The sequence below is a fragment of the Leptonychotes weddellii genome, chromosome 1 (assembly GCF_054177405.1).
Source record: "Leptonychotes weddellii isolate Sample4059 chromosome 1, ASM5417740v2, whole genome shotgun sequence".
Lineage (NCBI taxonomy): Eukaryota > Metazoa > Chordata > Mammalia > Carnivora > Phocidae > Leptonychotes > Leptonychotes weddellii.
Genome location: NC_138369.1, coordinates 21,580,159 through 21,599,884, shown reverse-complemented (window position 1 = coordinate 21,599,884; position 19,726 = coordinate 21,580,159). Strand labels below are relative to the sequence as shown.

General features: G+C 38.3%; 1 protein-coding gene and 1 pseudogene across 1 annotated transcript; both read left to right on the top strand.

Moving 5' to 3' along the window:
• The first annotated feature begins 3,716 nt into the window (after positions 1-3,716).
• On the top strand, positions 3,717-19,539 carry ARF4 (ARF GTPase 4). The gene is made up of 5 exons (XM_081819958.1): positions 3,717-4,050; positions 12,857-12,937; positions 13,413-13,522; positions 17,222-17,293; positions 19,366-19,539. The coding sequence occupies exons 1-5, from the start codon at positions 3,984-3,986 to the stop codon at positions 19,522-19,524; spliced, it is 489 nt and encodes a 162-aa protein (XP_081676084.1). The 5' UTR covers positions 3,717-3,983; the 3' UTR covers positions 19,525-19,539.
• Positions 17,888-19,172, top strand: LOC102736071 (centromere protein H pseudogene; annotated as a pseudogene).
• Positions 19,540-19,726: the final 187 nt, after the last annotated feature.

Genomic DNA, 19,726 nt, shown 5'->3' with positions numbered 1-19,726 from the left:
TAGTGTACAAAATGGCTTTACCTTATTATCCACCAGAGTAAAGTTTTTGCTTTTGACTGTTCAGGATCATTCTGAGAAATGACAGTTTTCTGAGGTGTAGTTCTGCCAAATGGAGCTTTACTCAGAAGGCCTTCAACAATACAAAATATCTTACTCTTTTTCAAACTTTTCAGATTTTTCTTATTCAACCCCATCCTGCAGAATGCACCTTGAAATAAGCAACTACAGAACCTCCTAAGATAGCACTGTTAGAAAGAAATTAAATATTTATCCTGGCATCGGGTCTAATTATTGTCTTATCATTGTGAATTTATAAAATCGTAGCAAAAGCAAAACTGGAATATCTGGATTAGTGATCAGCAAGGGAAAGAAACAAAGGGTGATTTAAATATTTTTTAAAAAATTGATGTTTCCAGTTTCTCCATTACAAACAATGCTGTAATGAACATTTTTGAATGGGACAAACTTTTTTTTAAAGATTTTATTTATTTTATTTATTATTCATTTATTTAGAGAGCAGGCAGGTGAGTGGGGGGAGGGGCAGTGGGCAAGGGATAGAATCTCTAGCAGACTCCCTACTGAGTGCTGAGCCTGACTTGGGGCTCCATCTCACCACCCTGAGATCAGGACCCCTGCTGAAATCAAGAGTCGGACGCTTAACTGACTGAGCCACCCTGAACATAACAAAGTTGAAAATTTTCATTACCATAAATACCTGGAAGTGGAATTTTTAGATCAAAGAATATGCATGTTTTACAATTTTATAGATCAGTTAAATAAGTTATTTTATGTAGCTACAATGGAATGCAGCTCTTAAAAAGAATGAGTTAAATCTATAAATATTGATATTTTTTAAATGTCCACAGTATATTATTAAATTGAAAAGGAGTTGCTTAGCAGTATAAAATCCCATTAACATTTATATAGAGATGTTAGTATTTCAGGGAAGAAACTGTGGAAGAATATATGTCAAACAGTGGTTGACTCATTTATCAAATTCAAAGATTACTTTTTAAATTATATAAGTAATGCACAGATAAATGCATGGATATTATTGTAAAAATAAATTAATACAGATATACAAACACTTGTACTCAAATGTTCAAACAATTTTATTCATAAAAGCTCAATACTTTAAACAACCCAAAGTCTATCATTGGTGGATAAAGAAATTGTGGTATATCCATACAGTGGGATACTACTCAGCAGTGAAAAAGAACAAACTATTGCTACACACGATAACATAGATGAATCTCGAAATCATTATGCTAGGAGAAAAAAGCCACACACAAAAGATTACATACCGTATGATTTCATTTATAGGAGATTTTGGAAAGGGCAAAGCTATTGTGACAGATCAGTGTTTGGCCAAGGGCTGGAGGTGAGGGAAGTGAGGGAAAAGGATGAATACAAAGGAGTATGAGGGAACTTTTGGGGTTAATAGAAATAATTGATATCATGATTATGGTGTTGGTTATGCTACTGTATACATTTGTATTCATATAATTGTACAGTTAAAATTGGTGAATTTTATTGCATGTACAAATTATATTTCAATAAAGCAAAATTTTTATTTATTTTTTAAAGATTTTATTTATTTATTTGACAGAGAGAGAGACAGTGAGAGAGGGAACACAACAAGCAGGGGGAGTGGGAGAGGGAGAAGCAGACTCCCCGTGGAGCAGGGAGCCTGATGCGTGGCTCAATCCCAGGACCCTGGGTTGATGACCTGAGCTGAAGGCAGACGCTTAATGACTGAGCCACCCAGGTGCCCCTAAAGCAAAATTTTTAAAGTACAGATTAAGGTCTTTTGACTACTACACCAAAACCAGGTTTCCTCACTTCCTGGGAAGGCCTCCTCCTCCCTCCAAACAGGTTAAACAGGTAACCACCATCACTACTGCAGATTCTACTTAGAAATTCTTGTTCTGGGGCACCTGGGTGGCTCAGTCCTTAAGCGTCCGCCTTTGGCTCAGGTCATGATCCCAGCCTCCTGGGATCAAGCCCCGCATCAGGCTCCTTGCTGGGCTGGAAGCCTGCTTCTCCCTCTCCCACTCCCCCTGCTTGTGTTCCTTCTCTCACTGTCTCTCTCTCTGTCAAATAAATAAAATCTTTTTTAAAAAAAAATTCTTTTGGGGCGCCTGGGTGGCTTAGTCGTTAAGCGGCTGCCTTCGGCTCAGGTCATGATCTCAGGGTCCTGGGATCGAGTCCCGCATCGGGCTCCCTGCTCAGCAGAGAGCCTGTTTCTCCCTTTCCCTCTGCCTGCTGCTCTGCCTACTTGTTCTATCTCTCTGTCAAATAAATAAATAAATAAAATCTTAAAAAAAAAAATTCTTTTTCTGCATTTACACACACTCACACTCACAAATACCCAGGGGAAATCTACAGTATATTGTTTTACAGTACTTCGTTCATTATTTGGCGTTCTCCACTAACTGTATCTTGGAGACCTTTTCATTAGAATTTATAATTCTACATTATTCTAACTTCTGATAGTTTTATGCTGTATGGATATAATATAGTTTATTCAGCCATCCCCTCTATCACTCAACCATATTTGAACGTCATGGTGTGCCAACTCCAGGGAATACAATGGCATACAGAAAAGGATTTGAGTCCTGTCTTCTCAGCGTTTTCAGACAAGTGGGGTAGGGAGGAAGGTTGTCAATAATATTATATGTGAAATCAAAACTATTAAGAGTGGTTATGATTCCTTGAGCCTGAGTAATTCATCTAGTGAGATCAAACAAGTATTTTCCAAGGGAGTTAAACTTTTAATCAGATCTGAAGGGTGGGTGATAATGACTTAACTAAGGTAGGGGTGTAGGTGGGGGTAGCTGCTAATCCTGAACTGCACCAACAGCATGGAGGAAATATGGGGATATGGCGAAAATTATGGGGAATGCGCTTAAAAAAAATTTTTTTTTACAAGATGTATACCTCATTTTGTAATCAGAAAAACATTAAGATCATAAATATTTTTAGAATGAGGAGGCTTTCCACTTTCTTAATGTAAGGAATTAAGTTTTCCATGCTTCAGGGAGAGAAATGATACAAGAAAAGCAATCTTTCCTCGTTGGCTTCTCTTAAAAAGCTGTACTAGTAGATGAACGTATCTCGGAGCTCTCTCCTCTTGACACAGGATTAGGGATATTCAGTATGACCTGGAGTGGACGGGTCAATGCGTCTAGGCCACAGCGTCTACGTCTGCACAACTTTTAACCATTTATCTCCTGGGAAAGGAAGGCCCATCTTCACCTCTCCACTAGGACAAGTGTCTGGTGCCGCGCAGGAAACGTGTACCGTGGCGGACCGGGGAATCCCCAGCGCTCGTAGCGTTTAAGAGTAGGGCACTCAAAGGGCAAGAGGAACCGAGCTTCACTTCCTAACCCACAATGCACAGAGCGCCTTTCCGGAAGTAAGGACTACAACCTCCTGGAAGTATTTATCCGGGCGGAAGCGTTTCGCCTAGAATCTGATTGGAAGTGACCAACCGAAGCATTGTGGGACTTTGTCCGTCTCCCAGTACGCATGTGCTAATTGGCTTCGCCCCGCGGGTCCGCGTCCGGGAGGTGACGGCGGCCAGAGAATCACGTCGGCGAAACTGGCCAATCCCTTTCGTGCGCAGGCGCAGTGGTTCGGTCAGCACCGGAAGCGCAGGGGGTTGGGGCGGCGGTGACGCGATTCTGTCCGCGTTGGAGGGGCCGGGCCGCAGCTGGAGTCGCCGCGGCTACCGCGTGACGTGGCATAGCAGAAGCCTAAAACGCCAGTCCCGGAGCTGCCGCGCCAGTCGTCGAGCAGCGCCCCGTTAGTTCTTGTTCCAGAGCTTCGTCCAACACGCCGGCTAGCGAGCCGTCTCTGCCGCCCTCTTTCTCCCTCAGCTCCTCTTCCTTCGCTCAGTTAGTTGGGAGCGTGAAAGGAGAAGGCCCGGGGACGCCCCAAAACCCCTTTTGCTCCTGCCCATCGCAAGTGCCACTACTGCCATGGGCCTCACCATCTCTTCCCTTTTCTCCCGCCTCTTCGGCAAGAAGCAGATGCGCATTTTGATGGGTGAGTGAGGGCCCGACAACCGAGGGCAGGCCGGGTCTCAGTGCTTGGGGCGGCCTCGGGGCCTGTTTGTCCCTCCACCCGCTCTGGTGGGGGAGGGGCGGCGGGCTCGGGGTCAGGAGGAATTCTTAAGGGGGAACAATGGGGCGATAGGTGGGCGGTCGCCCCAGATCTGTCTAAGAGGCCGGACAGGGTCGCGGGACAGGTTTCTTCCTTCTGGCTTTGGCTTTCTTTACTTGATCTTACTGAAAGCCAGGCAGGATTGGGCGGAGATGTGGGGGAAGCGAACTCTTCTGATCTCGCTAAGCCCGGAAGACATTGGCGAGGCCCGTTCTGAGAGTGCGGTCTGGCTCGGGCTTCTCCGGTGTGGGCAGCGGTGAGGACGGAGGCAGAACTACTCCAGTCTTCCTCGTCCCCCTTTCTGCTCCGTGTACACACACACTGCACACTCCAGTGGTATGTGGCGCGAGCGGTCGCCGGGAGCCCGGGGCCGCCCGGGCCAGGAAGTGACCAGGCCCAGAGCGGTGGCAAGGGAGCACCCTCGGTTTCAGAAGAGTCCGGAGTCCTCAGCGCTCACTTCGCCAAACTTACTTCGCTCTGGATTCCACTTCATATTCTTTTCTTTATTAATGTCCCTGAAAACTGAGTTTATCGTGAATCACCTTTTGGCCACTCTCAAAAACTAAATATGTTGGTTTACTGTCTTTGGTTTTCAAACTAATTTTTATCTAGCTGGTTAAGGTTTAATGAAAAAACTTTTAAAGTTAATTTTGTAAGCCGGTAACAAATTTCTAGTAACTGAACATTGTGACCCTTAATTTTAGGGTACCTTTATTTAGTAATAATTATAAAGGGCTTTTTAAAAATTTCTTTTGGAAAATAGGCTTTTGAAAACTGCTCTTCAGCGCCTGTTTTGTTTTTTTTTTTTTTTAGCTGAGGGAGAAGGGGCTTGTCACTTGGGTGATGTAAGCGGCCCCTCCCCCATATTACTGTGAGTTGTCTCTACATCACAGCTAAGCTCTGTGGACCTCAATAATGCAAAAAGGAGCTCCTCTAAATTAAACATTCAAACTTGTCGGTTCATCAGGAGCTTGTTTTTTTAGAGTGGGGAGGAAGTTATATTTTCTAGTTCTACTACCATTGAAAGTTTTCCGAAGCAAAATTCAGTAGTAATTCGAGGTGTATGAAGGTTACACATTTAGTTCTTTTTTCTCTTAACTGTTATTTTTAGCTTCTTCACAATTCATGGAATAGTTGTTAATAATTCATTCATAAAGATAAATCAAAATGTTTTCTCTAAAAAGTTTTTTAGATTTCATTTATAGAGACAATTTTTAAAGGAGGGCAGGCATATTAAGTTTTTAAGGTGCCTGAAAGTTGACAGTCTAAAAAACATCTGAAGTCATTGGGAGGACTTTGGACTGTGATAAATGAATTTCCAGGCCGTTCCTTAAAGAAATTAACTAGTTCCTAGTTGTGTTCCTGGAAATGTACTATGTTGGTCCTTTTATTTAAGATTGATTGTAAATGAATTGCTGTGTTTTGTACCCTAAGTCTTTTGTGATGGCTTAAAGTTTCAGCAGGAGAAGAAAAGTAGAGTTATGCTGTAAGCACTTTCCTAAATTTACTATATTAGGGGAGCATTTCTCCTACCTCCAAAAAATGACAATTTGAAAGAAAATGGAAAAGTATTTAACTTTGTGCATTTGTGCAAGAGATAGAAGTCATGATTTGGAATTACTTTTTTAATGTTAAATGTTTTATTCTGGTTTCCTGTTCTTGTTTTGCTCTTTAATTTTGGGATAATCAGGTTTCCTTGATTAAAAACACTAAAGTCACAAGGTCAAGTTTTATAGTAACTCATCAAATGAAGCATAACCTTAGGATATTGCATGGGTAGGGAAAGAGGTGATTTGGAAGTTTGATAGTTGATTTTTTTTGTCTAGTTTTATGAAGTGACTGCATAAATAATCACTCTTAAGGTCTCTGTCCCTATTCAAGTTTAGAATTGAGTTAATGATTGCTTTTTTCATATTAATGTTCTCTGGCAGATATGTGTGCTTCCTTTACCTTTATAAGGCTTACATAAAATTCATACCTTCTTGAGTCAGTGACTTTTTCAGACTTTATCATTTTAAAGTGTTACTGAAAGATAGCAGTTAGCTCATGAGTCTGGTTTGCCAAATTACTGTGAAGTTTAAAATTTTACACTTGTTCTCCTAGAAGTTCAAATAATTTTAAAAGGTGTTTGAACTAATTAAAAACCAGTGCAGTGTTTTAAATGTAATGTCACTTAAAGTATAGATTGACAGAAATTGTCTAGTTTTTTTTTTGAGAAATCACTCGTGTGAATGATATTACTGAGCTTAAATTCAAAGATGATCAGTTTCCATCTTAGATTTCCCATGTAGCCCTGCATTACCTTATTTTTAGACTGATCTCCAGTGTCTTGATCTGTGATAAGATGTAATTTTGGGAAATGATTCCCCAAGTTTTGTTTACATTGGAAAACACTAATGTGTTCTGTAGAGGAATTATTAATTCTAAGCTCTTTGAACTTATGAGTTTTTGCCTATTGAAAAGCTGAGAAAATGTTGCTTTTTAAAAGATTGCTAATAACAGTATAATTCTGTATTGTCTTATATGTGACTGTGGTTTTGGGGGGATCGGGGAGGTTCTTTTATTTGCCAATTTGAAAAATATTACTAATATTTTAAGTGAGGCTTGAAGCTAAAGAGTGGTATTTCATGCTTTTTCCCTAGCATATTTTGTGAATAGATTTATTATGTGATTTTTAATTTTTTGTCCTCATTCTAAAAATAACATGTCTTTTTTTTAATTTTAAAAGAATAAAGTAATAATTAACTATAATCCCACCATTTCACTCTTGTTAACATTTATTATATTTACTGTCAGGTTTTTAAGAGGAAATTGGAGTTCTCTCTTTTTGACTTAGCTTATTATGAGCATTTTCTCAGGTCATTAGTTGAAAACATAATTGGCAGCCTTTAAAAAAAAAAGCCCTTCTGATTAGTTATGTGATATAAGGAAACAATAGAAAAGGCAAAAATCTTAGGTTGATGCTGCTAGAAGTTGATACAGCCATTTTTAGATGCACCCTCTGGCATTATTGCAGATGGCTTTCAGACTTTGATAATTTGCTGCTAATTAACACATTGATCAAAGTGCAGATATTTCTGATCTTTTGGGTAGAAGTAAAATCTAAGCTTATAATAATTTTTCTGTATACCTGGTAGCCTCACTTTCAGTTTTGATGGTCAGACTTCTGAGGAATTAGGTAAAATACTAAGATACTGTATGTCCACCAGAAAAACCAAAAGGCAAGATGGCAGTGTATAAATACCATTTGAGAGCTCTGGTATAGACTTAGGGGTTTTGGTTTTAATTTTTAAAAATTGAGATGTAGTTCATGTAACATAAAATTTATCTCTTTAAAGTGTACAGTTCAGTGGTTTTCCTATATTCACAAACTTGTGTCACTATTGCCACTGTCTTTTTTTTTTTTTTAAGAGCACATGAGTGTGTGTGTGGGAGGGGGGCAGAGGGAGAGAGAATATTAAGCAGGCTCTACGCCCATCGCAGAGCCCAACAGGGGGCTCAGTCCACCACCCTGAGATCATGACCTGAGCTGAAATCAAGAGTTGGACGCTTAACTGACTGAGCCACCCAGGTGGCCCACCATCACCAAGATCTTAATTCTAGAACATATTCATCAGCCCAGAAAGAAACTCTATACCCATTAGTGGTTACTGCTCCCCTTCTTCCCCAGTTCTTCTGCAACTACTCATCTACTTTTAGTTTCTGTGGGTTTGTCTAGTCAGGATAGTTCACATAATGTAATCGTACAATGTGTCCTTTAGTGCCTAGCTTCTTTCATTTAGCATAATGTTTTAAAGGTTCATATTTTATCGTGTGTCAGTACTTCATTCCTTTTTAAGGCTGAAGAGTAATTCCTTTCTATGAATATACCACATTTTGTTTATCCATTCATCATTTGATGGAAATTTGATTGTTTCCACTGTTTGACTGTTATGAGTAATGCCGCTGTGAACATTTGAAAAGTTCTTGTACGGGCATATAATTTTAATTGTCTTGGGTAAATAAATACCTAGGAGTGGAATTGTTGGGTTCTGTGTTAACTATATTTAACATTTTAAGGAACTGACAAAACTGTTTTCCATTTCAGCTACACCATTTTACATTCCCATCAGCTGTGTCTCAGGGATCTAACTTCTCCATAAGACTTGGGGTTTTGCATACGTCTTCTACTGCTGTGATTCTGGGGACATTTCTGAACCTCAGATGCTGCGTTTGAAAAATAGAGGGTAGTTGTAAGGTTTATATTACAAAAATGTATGGAATCACCTAGTGTGGTGCTCAGAACACAGTAAGCACTCAATTTAAATTATTTTTAAATAATTATGAAGTTGTATTTTAAGCTTCCTTGTAGAAAATTGAAAGATAAAAACATGAAAAAGAAAAATACTATGTGTGAAATTTTATCTACCTGAAAATATACTTTTTTCATCCCAGTCTCCTTTCTGCATTTTTTTTTCCAATTTGAGGTCATGGAGTCTAGTGTCTTTAACTTAAAATATAAATATTTCTTGCTGCCACACTTTAGTAGACATGCTTTTTAATGATTGGCTAAGAGTTTTGGGGTAGTTTTGTTGCTGTTAAGACTTTGGTCAAAGTGCAGGTCCAGTTAAGGAGAACAAGTAATTCCAGTATCTTTCAATACAGTGACTTGTTTATGGGGGTGAAAGGGAGGGAGGGCATTACTGGAATGTACAGATTAGTCTTATCTTGGCTAGGTGAGAACTGGTTATAGTTTCATTTTGTGAAGAAAACTCATTGCCAGATATTGCAACAGTAAGGAAGGAGGTACTTAAGAAATGACTGAAGTAGCACAAAATTGTTAGACCAACATGTTTTTGAGTAAAGAACTATATAATGAGTTTTAAGTGATGGTATATGCATCTTTAATCTCACAGTAGAAATCCCTTTTTTAAAAAAAATTCTGGTTTGCATTTATATAGCACTGTTATTTTTTTTGTGCAACTCAAAAGATATATTCATGATCTTAGAATCTTGTATGGGGCTGTGAGCTATTTAACTATCTTACAATTTTTATTTTAAAAATAACTTGCTTATTAAAAAGCCTTATGGTTGCATTATTTTGTAAACACTTCCCCCCCCTTTTTAAATTAAGTATATAATATATATTCAAGGCTCTTAAGCAGTCATCTTCCTAATAGATATATCAGGAAATGTAACCAGGCCAATGTATTAATAAAGGAAATCTGCTACTTTGGAATTTTTTTTTTTAATGAAAGTAACTCATGTTTATTGTGTGAAGAAAATTCTAACTTAGAAGTAGAATATTATGCACGCAATCAGGTGTTGGCAGTTTCATTAAAAATTGGGTTACCTCTGCTTTTCTATAACTTAAAATAGTTATATAATGATAATTTGTCTTGGGTTTCTTTCATTCTGTGTCAGTATTTTTGGATTTAAATTGTTTTAGTGATGGTATGAGGTTCAGTTGGACTTCCAGTGAGGAATAGCATGTGCCATAGTTCTCAAAACCTAACTCGGGTGGGGCGCCTGGGTGGCTCAGTTAGTTAAGCGTCTGCCTTCCGCTCAGGTCATGATCCTGGGGGATCGAGTCCCACATAGGGCTCCTTTCTCAGCAGGGAGCCTGCTTCTCCCTCTCCCTCTTCCGCTCTCTCGCTTTCTGTCAAATAAATAAAATCTTTAAAAAAAACCCCTAGCTCACATTTTTCTAATCAGCTGTAGTTTCACTTCTTCTGACTTGGGTTTAATCATATTTTGACTTAGATACTTTTTTATTGATTTATTTTTTTGTTTTTGAGAGAGCTCGTGCAAGCGGGGGAGGGGCACGGAAAGGGAGAGATTTTTTTTTTAATATTTATTTATTTGAGAGACAGCATGAGCACGAGCGGGGTGAGGGGCAGAGGGAGAAGCAGACTTCCTGCGGAGTAGGGAGCCCGATGGGGGGCTTGATCCCAGGACTCTGGCATCATGACCTGAGCGGAAAGCAGACACTTACCTGACTGAGCCACCCAGGCGCCCTAAGAATCTTTTTTTTTTTTAATTTATTTGTGGGTGCCTGGGTGGCTCAGTCGTTAAGTGTCTGCCTTCGGCTCAGGTCATGATCACAGGGTCCAGAGATGGAGGCCCATATTGGGCTCCCTGCTCGGCGGGAAGCCTGCTTCTCCCTCTCCTACTCCCCTGCTTGTGTTCCCTCTCTCGCTGTCTCTCTCTCTCAAATAAAATAAAATCTTAGGAAAAAAATTTGTAGAGGAAGAGAGTGCACACACACACACACACACACACAAGCAGGGGGCGGGGCTGAGGGAGAATCTTAAGGACTCCATGCTGAGCATGGAGCTGAACACAGGGCTCATCTCAGGGCCCTGGGATCATGACCTGAACCGAAACCAGGAGTTAGCTCCTTAACCAACTGCACCACCCAGGTGCCCCAGAGAGCGAGAATCTTAGGCTCCACATCCAACATAGACCATTTCAGAGCTCAATCCCATCATGCTTAAGTGAGCCACCCAGGTGCCCCTTTTAACTTAGGTGCTTAAGGGCGAATTCTGCTTTATTTTAAAATTTGATCAAAATCACCTAAGAAGGACTTATTCTCTCAAGAGACAGCTGCTTTTTTTAAATTTAATTTCATTTTAATTAAATTAATTAACATAGTATATTATTAGTTTCAGAGGTAGAGTTCAGTGATTTGTCAGTTGCTTATAACACCTAGTGCTCTGTTACATCACGTAGAGACAGGTTTTTCAAACAATGAAATGATCATATTGTTCTTCCCATTGTTTTCTGTATTTTTACTGAAGATATCAAACTTTAGTTTTGTTTCTTTGTGTCTATTTTAGAATTAGATTTTCTGATTTTTTTTTTTTTTTTTTGGATACTGTCCCATACTCAAAAAACAAAACACCTCCTGGGGCCAGTTGGTTTTTCTTGTGCCCATGAGTGAGGGCTTAGTTGCTCACTCTGTCTAGTAACTGTCATAGTATTTTGGAAAGAATAAACCTGAATATCTCAGTATGAAGGAGTAGGGAACACAGTTTAATTAGAAGACACAGGATACGAAGACATAAATTGCCTGAGTGTACAGAGAGATCTTAAAGCTACCTTTGTAGGGTACAGAGCAGAAAAGGTTGTTACATGGGTAGAAGGGCTCTGAAATTGCCTATAGCCTTTAGTTCTGTTTTGAACTGATAAAAGTTAAACTTACTTGCACAGTAATGTTAATTAGGTAAGTAGGGTGATTTCTGTGTGTGTGTGTTTTCTTTAACTTAATAGCATTTGTTTCATGTACCAATCAAAGTCATTCTTTGATTTAAATATTTAAAAAGCAACCTTGCTTAAATCATGAAGTTGAATTCATATCACAATCTGTGATAGCGTAAGGGCGCCTGGGTGGCTCAGTCGGTTGAGTGTCTGCCTTCGGCTCAGGTCATGGTCCCAGGGTCCTGGGATGGAGCCCCGCGTCGGGCTCCCTGCTCAGCGAGGAGCCTGCTTCTCCCTCTCTCTCTGCCTGCCGCTCTGCCTACTTCTGTTTTCTCTCTCTGTCAAATAAATAAAATCTTAAAAAAAAAATCTGTGATAGCATAAATCTAGATGGCCATATGTGATGTCCAGTGATACATTCAGTGAGGTTATTAGATACTGACCTTCCATTTAGAAGGGTTTGACAGTGTAGAATATGTGGATTTTGAGAGATTCATACTTAAAATGAGCATTTAATTTGCTCATCACTATCATTGTGATGAAGAAGTATACCCTCTTACTCCAGGATGGATTTTTTTTTTCCCTCAGAAACAAGCACATTCTTCCCTACTTGTATCTGCTTCAAAGGAATTGTTTTAAGAATTTAGACATTAGTTACATTGGAGATGAATATGATAAGGCCATTTTTTACAACCCAAATTAACCAATCTTTTGTTCTCATTTCTGTGCATTTGATGTAGAAATGAATTTAGGTAGGGGTAATATTGGCCTCATCTTCCTTTATTATCATTTAAGGACACTAGTGCATAGTTAACATTTTTTTAAGATAATTTTTATTCACTTGTTTTTATGTGTTCTCTGATTCAATATGTAACTTGGGTTTTTAAAAATGATAGTAGTTCATAGAATTAATAAGGATTTAATTAGAAAATATCTTAGATTAAATGATTCGATCTCCTTGTTTTACAGTTGCTTTCTCTGGGCTCAGTTTCCTAGAGTGACTTGTTTAAAGACACTTAACTGGGGCGCCTGGGTGGCTCAGTCGTTAAGCATCTACCTTCGGCTCAGGTCATGATGCCAGGGTCCTGGGATCGAGCCCCGCATCAGGCTCCCTGCTCCGCAGGAAGCCTGCTTCTCCCTCTCCCACTCCCCCTGCTTGTGTTCCCTCTCTCACTGTGTCTCTCTCTGTCAAATAAATAAAATCTTAAAAAAAAAAATAAAGACTTAACTAATTTGTGGCAAAGCAAATCTAGAGACCAGAGCCTGAGTCAGCCAGATACTCTTTTCTTTTCACTACTACATGCTGTCTCTCTAGGTCTAGAAAGAAAAATGGAAAGGCTTTCTGTAGCAAGTGTTGCCCTTGGGGATCAGAAATGAAGTAATTTCATTTCTAACTCATTTGTGCTTTGACCAGTCGACTTTTGCTTTCAAACTATAAATTTGTTGTAAAATTAATTCTTAGTGTGTGTGCTTTTGGTCTAGATTTAAAAATTTTAATGTCTTTTTCTAGTTGGATTGGATGCTGCGGGCAAGACGACCATTCTGTATAAACTGAAGTTAGGGGAGATAGTCACCACCATTCCTACCATTGGTAAGAAAGTTTACGGATGACTTTAATTCATATCATAATATATTATAAAATGAAATAGAATATGGTTTAATTTTGAAGCATTTTTTTAAGGCTTTATTATTTTAGAGAGCTTTATGCTCACAGAAAAATTGAGAGGAAGGTACAGAGATTTCTCATAAACTCCCTGCCCCCATGTATATATAGCTTCCCCCTTTATCAACATCACTCACTCGAGTGGTGCATTTGTTATAACTGATGCACTACATTGACATAATCATCCAAAGTCCGTAGTTTACCTTAGAGTTCCCTCTTGGTGTTGTGCATTCTGTGGGTTTGGACAAGTTTACTATGGCATATATCTATCATTGTAACTGGCTTAGGTTTTTTCAGTTTGTTGATTAGGAGATTTTTAAAAAGCAATTCTGAGAGAATTCCACAGTAAGGGGTTTTATTTTCTTAATGACGTTTTGCACAACTGTCTTTTTTTTCTTTGTAGGTTTTAATGTGGAAACAGTAGAATATAAGAACATTTGTTTCACAGTATGGGATGTTGGTGGTCAAGATAAAATTAGGCCTCTCTGGAGGCATTACTTCCAAAACACCCAGGTAAGGAATGCTATGCAGTTTGTATAACTTTTCTTTATATGTTTTATGCTTTAAAGTTTCTTTTGATATCTACTATTTAACTGAGTGTTGGCATTCTTATATGAGTTGGCATTCTTATCACTACTTACATATTCTTCAGTGAACTCTCTCACTCATGCCTTTGAAGGCTAAGTTACCCAGGATGGAAGAGTTACATAGCCATCATAACAATATTTTGGCAGATTAGGTGGAGGTGGTTCTCAAGATTGAATTAGGAGTTCTGTTTGTTTCATTCTTAGTCTAGAAAGTAAGGTCTATATAACTTTCTGTCATTTTAATTTTTAATGAATAAAAAGCAATTAGTAGTCCTTCATTTAGCCCAGTAAAAGTGTTTACCTTATTAAAATACATTAAGAAAAAAAATATACTGGGGTTCCTAGTGGTGTAATTGGTTATGTGTCTGACTCTTGGTTTCAGCTCAGGTCATGATCTCAGGGTTATGAGATAGACCCCCCGTGTTGGGCTCTGCAGTCAGCGCAGAGTCAGCTTGAGATTCTTTTCTCCCTCTCCCCGTCCTGTTCATTTTCCCTCTCTCTCTTTCTAAAATAAATCTTTAAAAAATATATATTAATGTAGATCCACTTCATTTATTTATAAGGTATTTTTATATTATCATCTAGTGTGTAGTGGCATGGGAGAGACCTTAGTAATCCTGTGAGTAGGAGTTCTCGAATTCGGCTGCATATTAGAATCACCTGGGGAGCTTTAAAAAACTTCATTATGGAAATTGTCAAATGTACACAAAAGTAGAGAGAATAGCATATAAACTTTCACATATCTTTTACCCAACTTCAATTATTAGGATATGGCCAATATTGTTTAATTGATGTTTCTCTCTAATGTACTTCACCTTTTGGATTATTTTAAAGTAAGTCATTTCATTTAGGGAATATGTTTTTGAAGTAAAATTAGGGACAAAGTAAAACTTTGCTAATCCTTAGTTTGTAATTCTTGACTAAGAGTAACCCTGGTCTTAACCTAAATTTGTTTGGAATGCTTTGTATGTAATGTACTTTTGCATTTTTGTTCTGTTTCGGTTTTTTTTGGGGGGGAGTGCTCATGCATGTGGCGGGGAGGGGTAAAGGTAGAGGGAGAGAGAGAATCTTAAGCAGGGTCCGTGCCCACCATGGAGCCTAGCATGAGGCTTGATCTCACAACCCTGAGATCATGATCTGAGCCAAAATCAAGTGTTGGACACTTAACTGAGCCACCCAGGTGCCCCATTTACTTTTGAGTTCTTGAGATTAGATCCATTCCTGGCCTCTTTGGATCACCTTGTAATCAAAAGTCCCAAGTACTTCTTCCTAGAGAACTCACGACTACAGGGGAAAGTTTTTATGTGTTACCAGATGTAATGTCAGCTAAGCTCTTACACCAGCTTTTCTAGCATTTCTAGCATCAGTTCTATTAGCTATAAAATTGAAAAGAAATGAATACTGTTTAACCATGCTTCTAACTTAACAAGCCAGGACACAGGATTTATTGTAGTAAATTCCTCTTCCCTCATTAGATAATTCCAATTATTTTGCTGTTCTAAGTAAGTAAATACTTGGCCTTTTAAGTAGTCTTTTATTGTAGCGAAACTTATCTTTAGAATCCTAGCTTTTCTACACTTTTGATTCTAGGTTGTACCAGGAAGTGAATAACTGAATTTATTACTGAAATACTTCTTTCTCTCAGTAGTGTTACTTTGGAACTGATAGTGTTATTTACTTTTTAAAACAAAATAAAAATGGATTGTTAGTAGTACAAATAAAATTGGATCCCTTTTGGAGCCATTGCCTCTTCTAGAGGGATAGATTTTATTTATTTTTATTTTTATTTTTTAAAGATTTTATTTATTTATTTGAGAGAGAGCACATGAGAGGGGGGAGGGTCAGAGGGAGAAGCAGACTCCCTGCCGAGCAGGGAGCCCGATGCGGGACTCGATCCAGGGACTCCAGGATCATGACCTGAGCCAAAGGCAGTCGCTTAACCAACTGAGCCACCCAGGCGCCCTAGAGGGATAGATTTTAAAAAGGAATAACTTTTGGAATAGGAGGGAAAGGAGGAGACAACATTTACTAAAGCCTGTGATAAGCCAAGTGCAAAGTAGATTCTTTTATACCTGTATGATTACATTTAACAGGCTTATAAAGTTGGCTGGCATGGTTTTATTTTTATAGAAGAGGCATGTTCCAGGATTAGGTCATTTATGTAATAAGTAGTCTTGAGATTTGAATTTGGATACCTTTCCATTATGCCATACTGGCTCTCATAGCACCAAAAGTATTTTCAAAGATTAGGACGTTTAAAATGATGGTTTCCAGCAGAGACAAAGGAAATGGGTTTGAAATTCGCTAGACCAAAGAAAATCGTCATTTAATGACCATAGCCGAAAATAAATATTAGGTACCCTGGCAAGCTCAGTACTATGATGGTACTGAGGGGTACATACAAAATGAAGTAGCTCTTTGCCCTAAGTGGATTTTATGCTCTTGGTGGAGTTAATCTATTTATTTATATAAATAAGCAAGCACAAGACAGTTTGTGATTAAGTGACAAATGATCAAAAAATACTTCAGTGGTCAGGGTTGTGGGGAGAATAATATTTAAAGTAATCACTTTAGTATTAATAGGAATAGATTTTTAACAAAACTACCAAGGTAATCTGCCCTCTCTAGTTGAAAATTTTATACTTTCCCATTTGAAAGTTTTTAGAAAAGTCTTAACTGTTTCCTTAATTCCATTTCTTTTCTAGAATAGAATTCTAATGTTTGTGAATATCTGATAAGAATGGTTACTACTTTTCTTTTTGTTAAGAATTTCGTATTTTGCGGCACCTTGCTGACTCAGTCTATAGAGTATGTGACTCTTGATCTCAGGATTGTGAGTTAAAGCCCCACCTTGGGCCTAGAGTTTACCTAAAAAATAAAAATAAAAGAATTTCTTATTTGATCAAGTCAACAACATTGTGGAGCAGGGCTTACTTTTCTATAAGAAGCCTACAAAAACTATTTTGTGTGCCCCTTCCCTCTTTTTTTTTTTTAAGAAACACTTTATGCATGCCTTTTACTGAATATGCTAATTCAGTCAGTAAATTCATGCATCTTTAGGATCTTTGGTTGATTCTTTTTCCTTTTGTTCCCACTTAGTGACCATTTTGTTACTTGGACTTATCTGCACTTAACATGCAAGGGAAGAGGGATAAAATTTATTCATAGTGTAGTTGAGAAAAGTGATCAGTTGGTTAAGAGTAAGATTTTTTTTTTAAGACTTTATTTAGAGAGAACATGTGAATGGGAGAGGGGCAAAAGGGAGAGGGAGAAAAAGAATCGTTAGCAGACTCCCATGCTGAGCGTAGAGCCCCATGGGAGACTTGATCCCACGACCCTGAGATCATGACCTGAGCCGAAATCAAGAGTCAGATGCTCTGACTGAGCCACCCAGGTGCCCCCCCATTTTTTTTTTTTTTTTAATAACATAAGTTAAAATCACAAATAGTGCTCAAATCTATTTTTAGTACTTAGGGCACTGTTCTTTTTTTGTTGTTCTTTTAATAAGGAGACATTGTCTTCAAATGTTTAACTCAGTATGGTTCTTTTGTCGGTACTTACATTTTATATTTAGTGTCTCCTTTAAGGTTAACTGTTGCAATTTATTTAAACAATTTTTCCCCAGGGTCTTATTTTTGTGGTAGATAGTAATGATCGTGAAAGAATTCAGGAAGGAGCTGAAGAGCTGCAGAAAATGGTAAGAATATTTTTTAAATTAATATTTCCAAGATGTGTTTTTCAGGTGACAGTGGTAGTGTTAGTGGTTGGTATCTTACTGTGATTAGATTACACAAATGAATTGTTTCAGAGCTAGAAAGAACCTTGAGGAACTGTCATGACAGGTTCTTAAGAACACACATAAAAATCTCCTATAGAACTTTTTAAAAAACACACAGAAGAGTAGCTACTTCATTAAGTTGGGAGGAAGGCTCAGCTTGTTTTTAGCATGCTCCAGGGGGTGATATGTCTCTGGTTGAGGATATCTCCATTAGTCCAGTCCTTTATTTAATAGATTAAAAATCTGTAGTTTTGGAACTTTTGTGATCTAGGAATCTTGGTTCAAACCCCTTGTTCCCAGGGTCTTTGGGTTTGGTTTTCTCTGTTCTGTACCTATATAATACATACTTTGAAATATTTCATAATAGCAGCCATGATAAAGAATTCCACCTGAAGATAGTAGCATTTTGGTTGATACGGTATTTTAGCTTTGCCATGTATCAGATTGTTCTCATGTACGGTTGACCCTTGAGCAACATGGGGGTTAGGAGTGCCGACTCATGGCCCAGTCACCATGTGTACAGTTGGAAATCCACGTATAAGTTTTGAGTCCTCAAAAACTTAACTACTGCTTTTGCTGGCCACAGTTTAGTGGCGGGAATATTGCCTCCTGAGGCCATGCCTTCCCGTCCTAGGTGGCAGTTCTTCGTGCCAGTCATAATTGTAACCCAAAGAGCAAGCAGCCACCAAGCCCTCCGACTCTGGAGTGAGAGGCAGGGAGGGTGGGCCTGCACAGGTCCCCGGTGCCCAGGTGGTGCATCCCAAGGACCGCTTGACGCTGCTGGTCAGGCTGAGAGCACAGACAAAACAATAACTCTTGGAATATAAATCAGTAGTTAATGCAAATGAAGAAAAAACTCCAGAACAAATCATGCCAGATAAGCAAATTGAAGCTAAAACTGAGGACCTGGAAAATGAAATTGAAGAGTTAAAAATTGCTTTTGAAATGAAAAAAGCTTGCATTAAAGGATGCAACTTTCAACTACACTTAAAAAAAAACCTGGAGAAAACCCCAAGTGTGCTCATGGATAACATGAAACATGTATTAAAGCTAAATTAATAATGAAATCACACCAGGAATCTTGGAATTTGGAGGAAAAGCTGCTTGATGTTGGGAAGACGAGATTAGAACAGATGTTTAGAAAATCTTTTAGGAGTACAGACTGAGAAGAGCAAACAGAACGATGAATTCGGACAATATGGAAAATTCAGATGAGATAAAGGCCAGACCACAAAACCTACAAATGGAGATTTAGATTACTAAAATTATTCAGTATGTGTTCCAGAACCTCATTTAGGGAGTAAAGGCAATTGGGCAGAGGATTTTGCCTTTAAGGAAACTGTTCTACAGCTTGACAAGAATCTCACCGTGATCTAATAAGAATTCTGTTTTGTCATTTTTTTGTTTTGGTCTTTATATGTCATTTAAATAGCAGATTTCAAGTAAAATTCTTTTTAATGTTTTTGGAACTATCGTAATACTCCAGTTTTTTTGTGGCTTAGCACTTTAACATGGAATCTGTTGTTTTAAATAAAAGTGACTGGCATACTCAAAAAGAATCTGAGAATCTTAGTCTTGGGAGGGTTTGTCAACAAGGACCCCGGGATCGTGACCCAAGCTGAAGGCAGTTACCTAACCAACTGAGCCACCCAACCAACTGAGCCACCCAGGCGCGCCACCTATCCTGACTCTTAATGGATGATCATGAAAGCTGAAATGAATGATTTACTTTAATGGAGTGCAGGATGATTGGCTTGAAAAATAGTTTTGCTTTACTTGAAAGGCACATGATTATTTGCTTGGGATTTAAAAATTGAAGGATAGGAGATTTAAGTGTCCCTGAACTTTATGTAGTGAAATTAGGTTGATGTTTAATAATATATTTAATGTTGAATAAGTGGTATATGCAGGAAGACAATGTTTTACCTAGTTTGTCACAGTGATTTGAGTTCCAGTTTGTTAGTTGTTAACATCTTAGCTTTTGTTTTCAGCTTCAGGAAGATGAGTTGCGAGATGCAGTATTGCTGCTTTTTGCGAACAAACAGGATTTGCCAAATGCTATGGCCATCAGTGAAATGACAGATAAATTAGGTCTTCAATCTCTTCGTAACAGAACAGTAAGTATTTGGAGGTTCATATTAACCACCTGACTTTTAGAATTAATGTAATTGCTTAAGGAAGTATTCACTTTAAGTACCTATTAAGGAATTGTCCCTTTTGAACAGATAATGTGCACATCATTAAAAAAAAACAAAGTAATACACTCTTATAGACATGAGCCCTTTCAGGCTTTTCTGTGTGTTCAATTTTTAAACTATGTTAATTATATCTTCTCTTTTTTTTTTTTTTTTT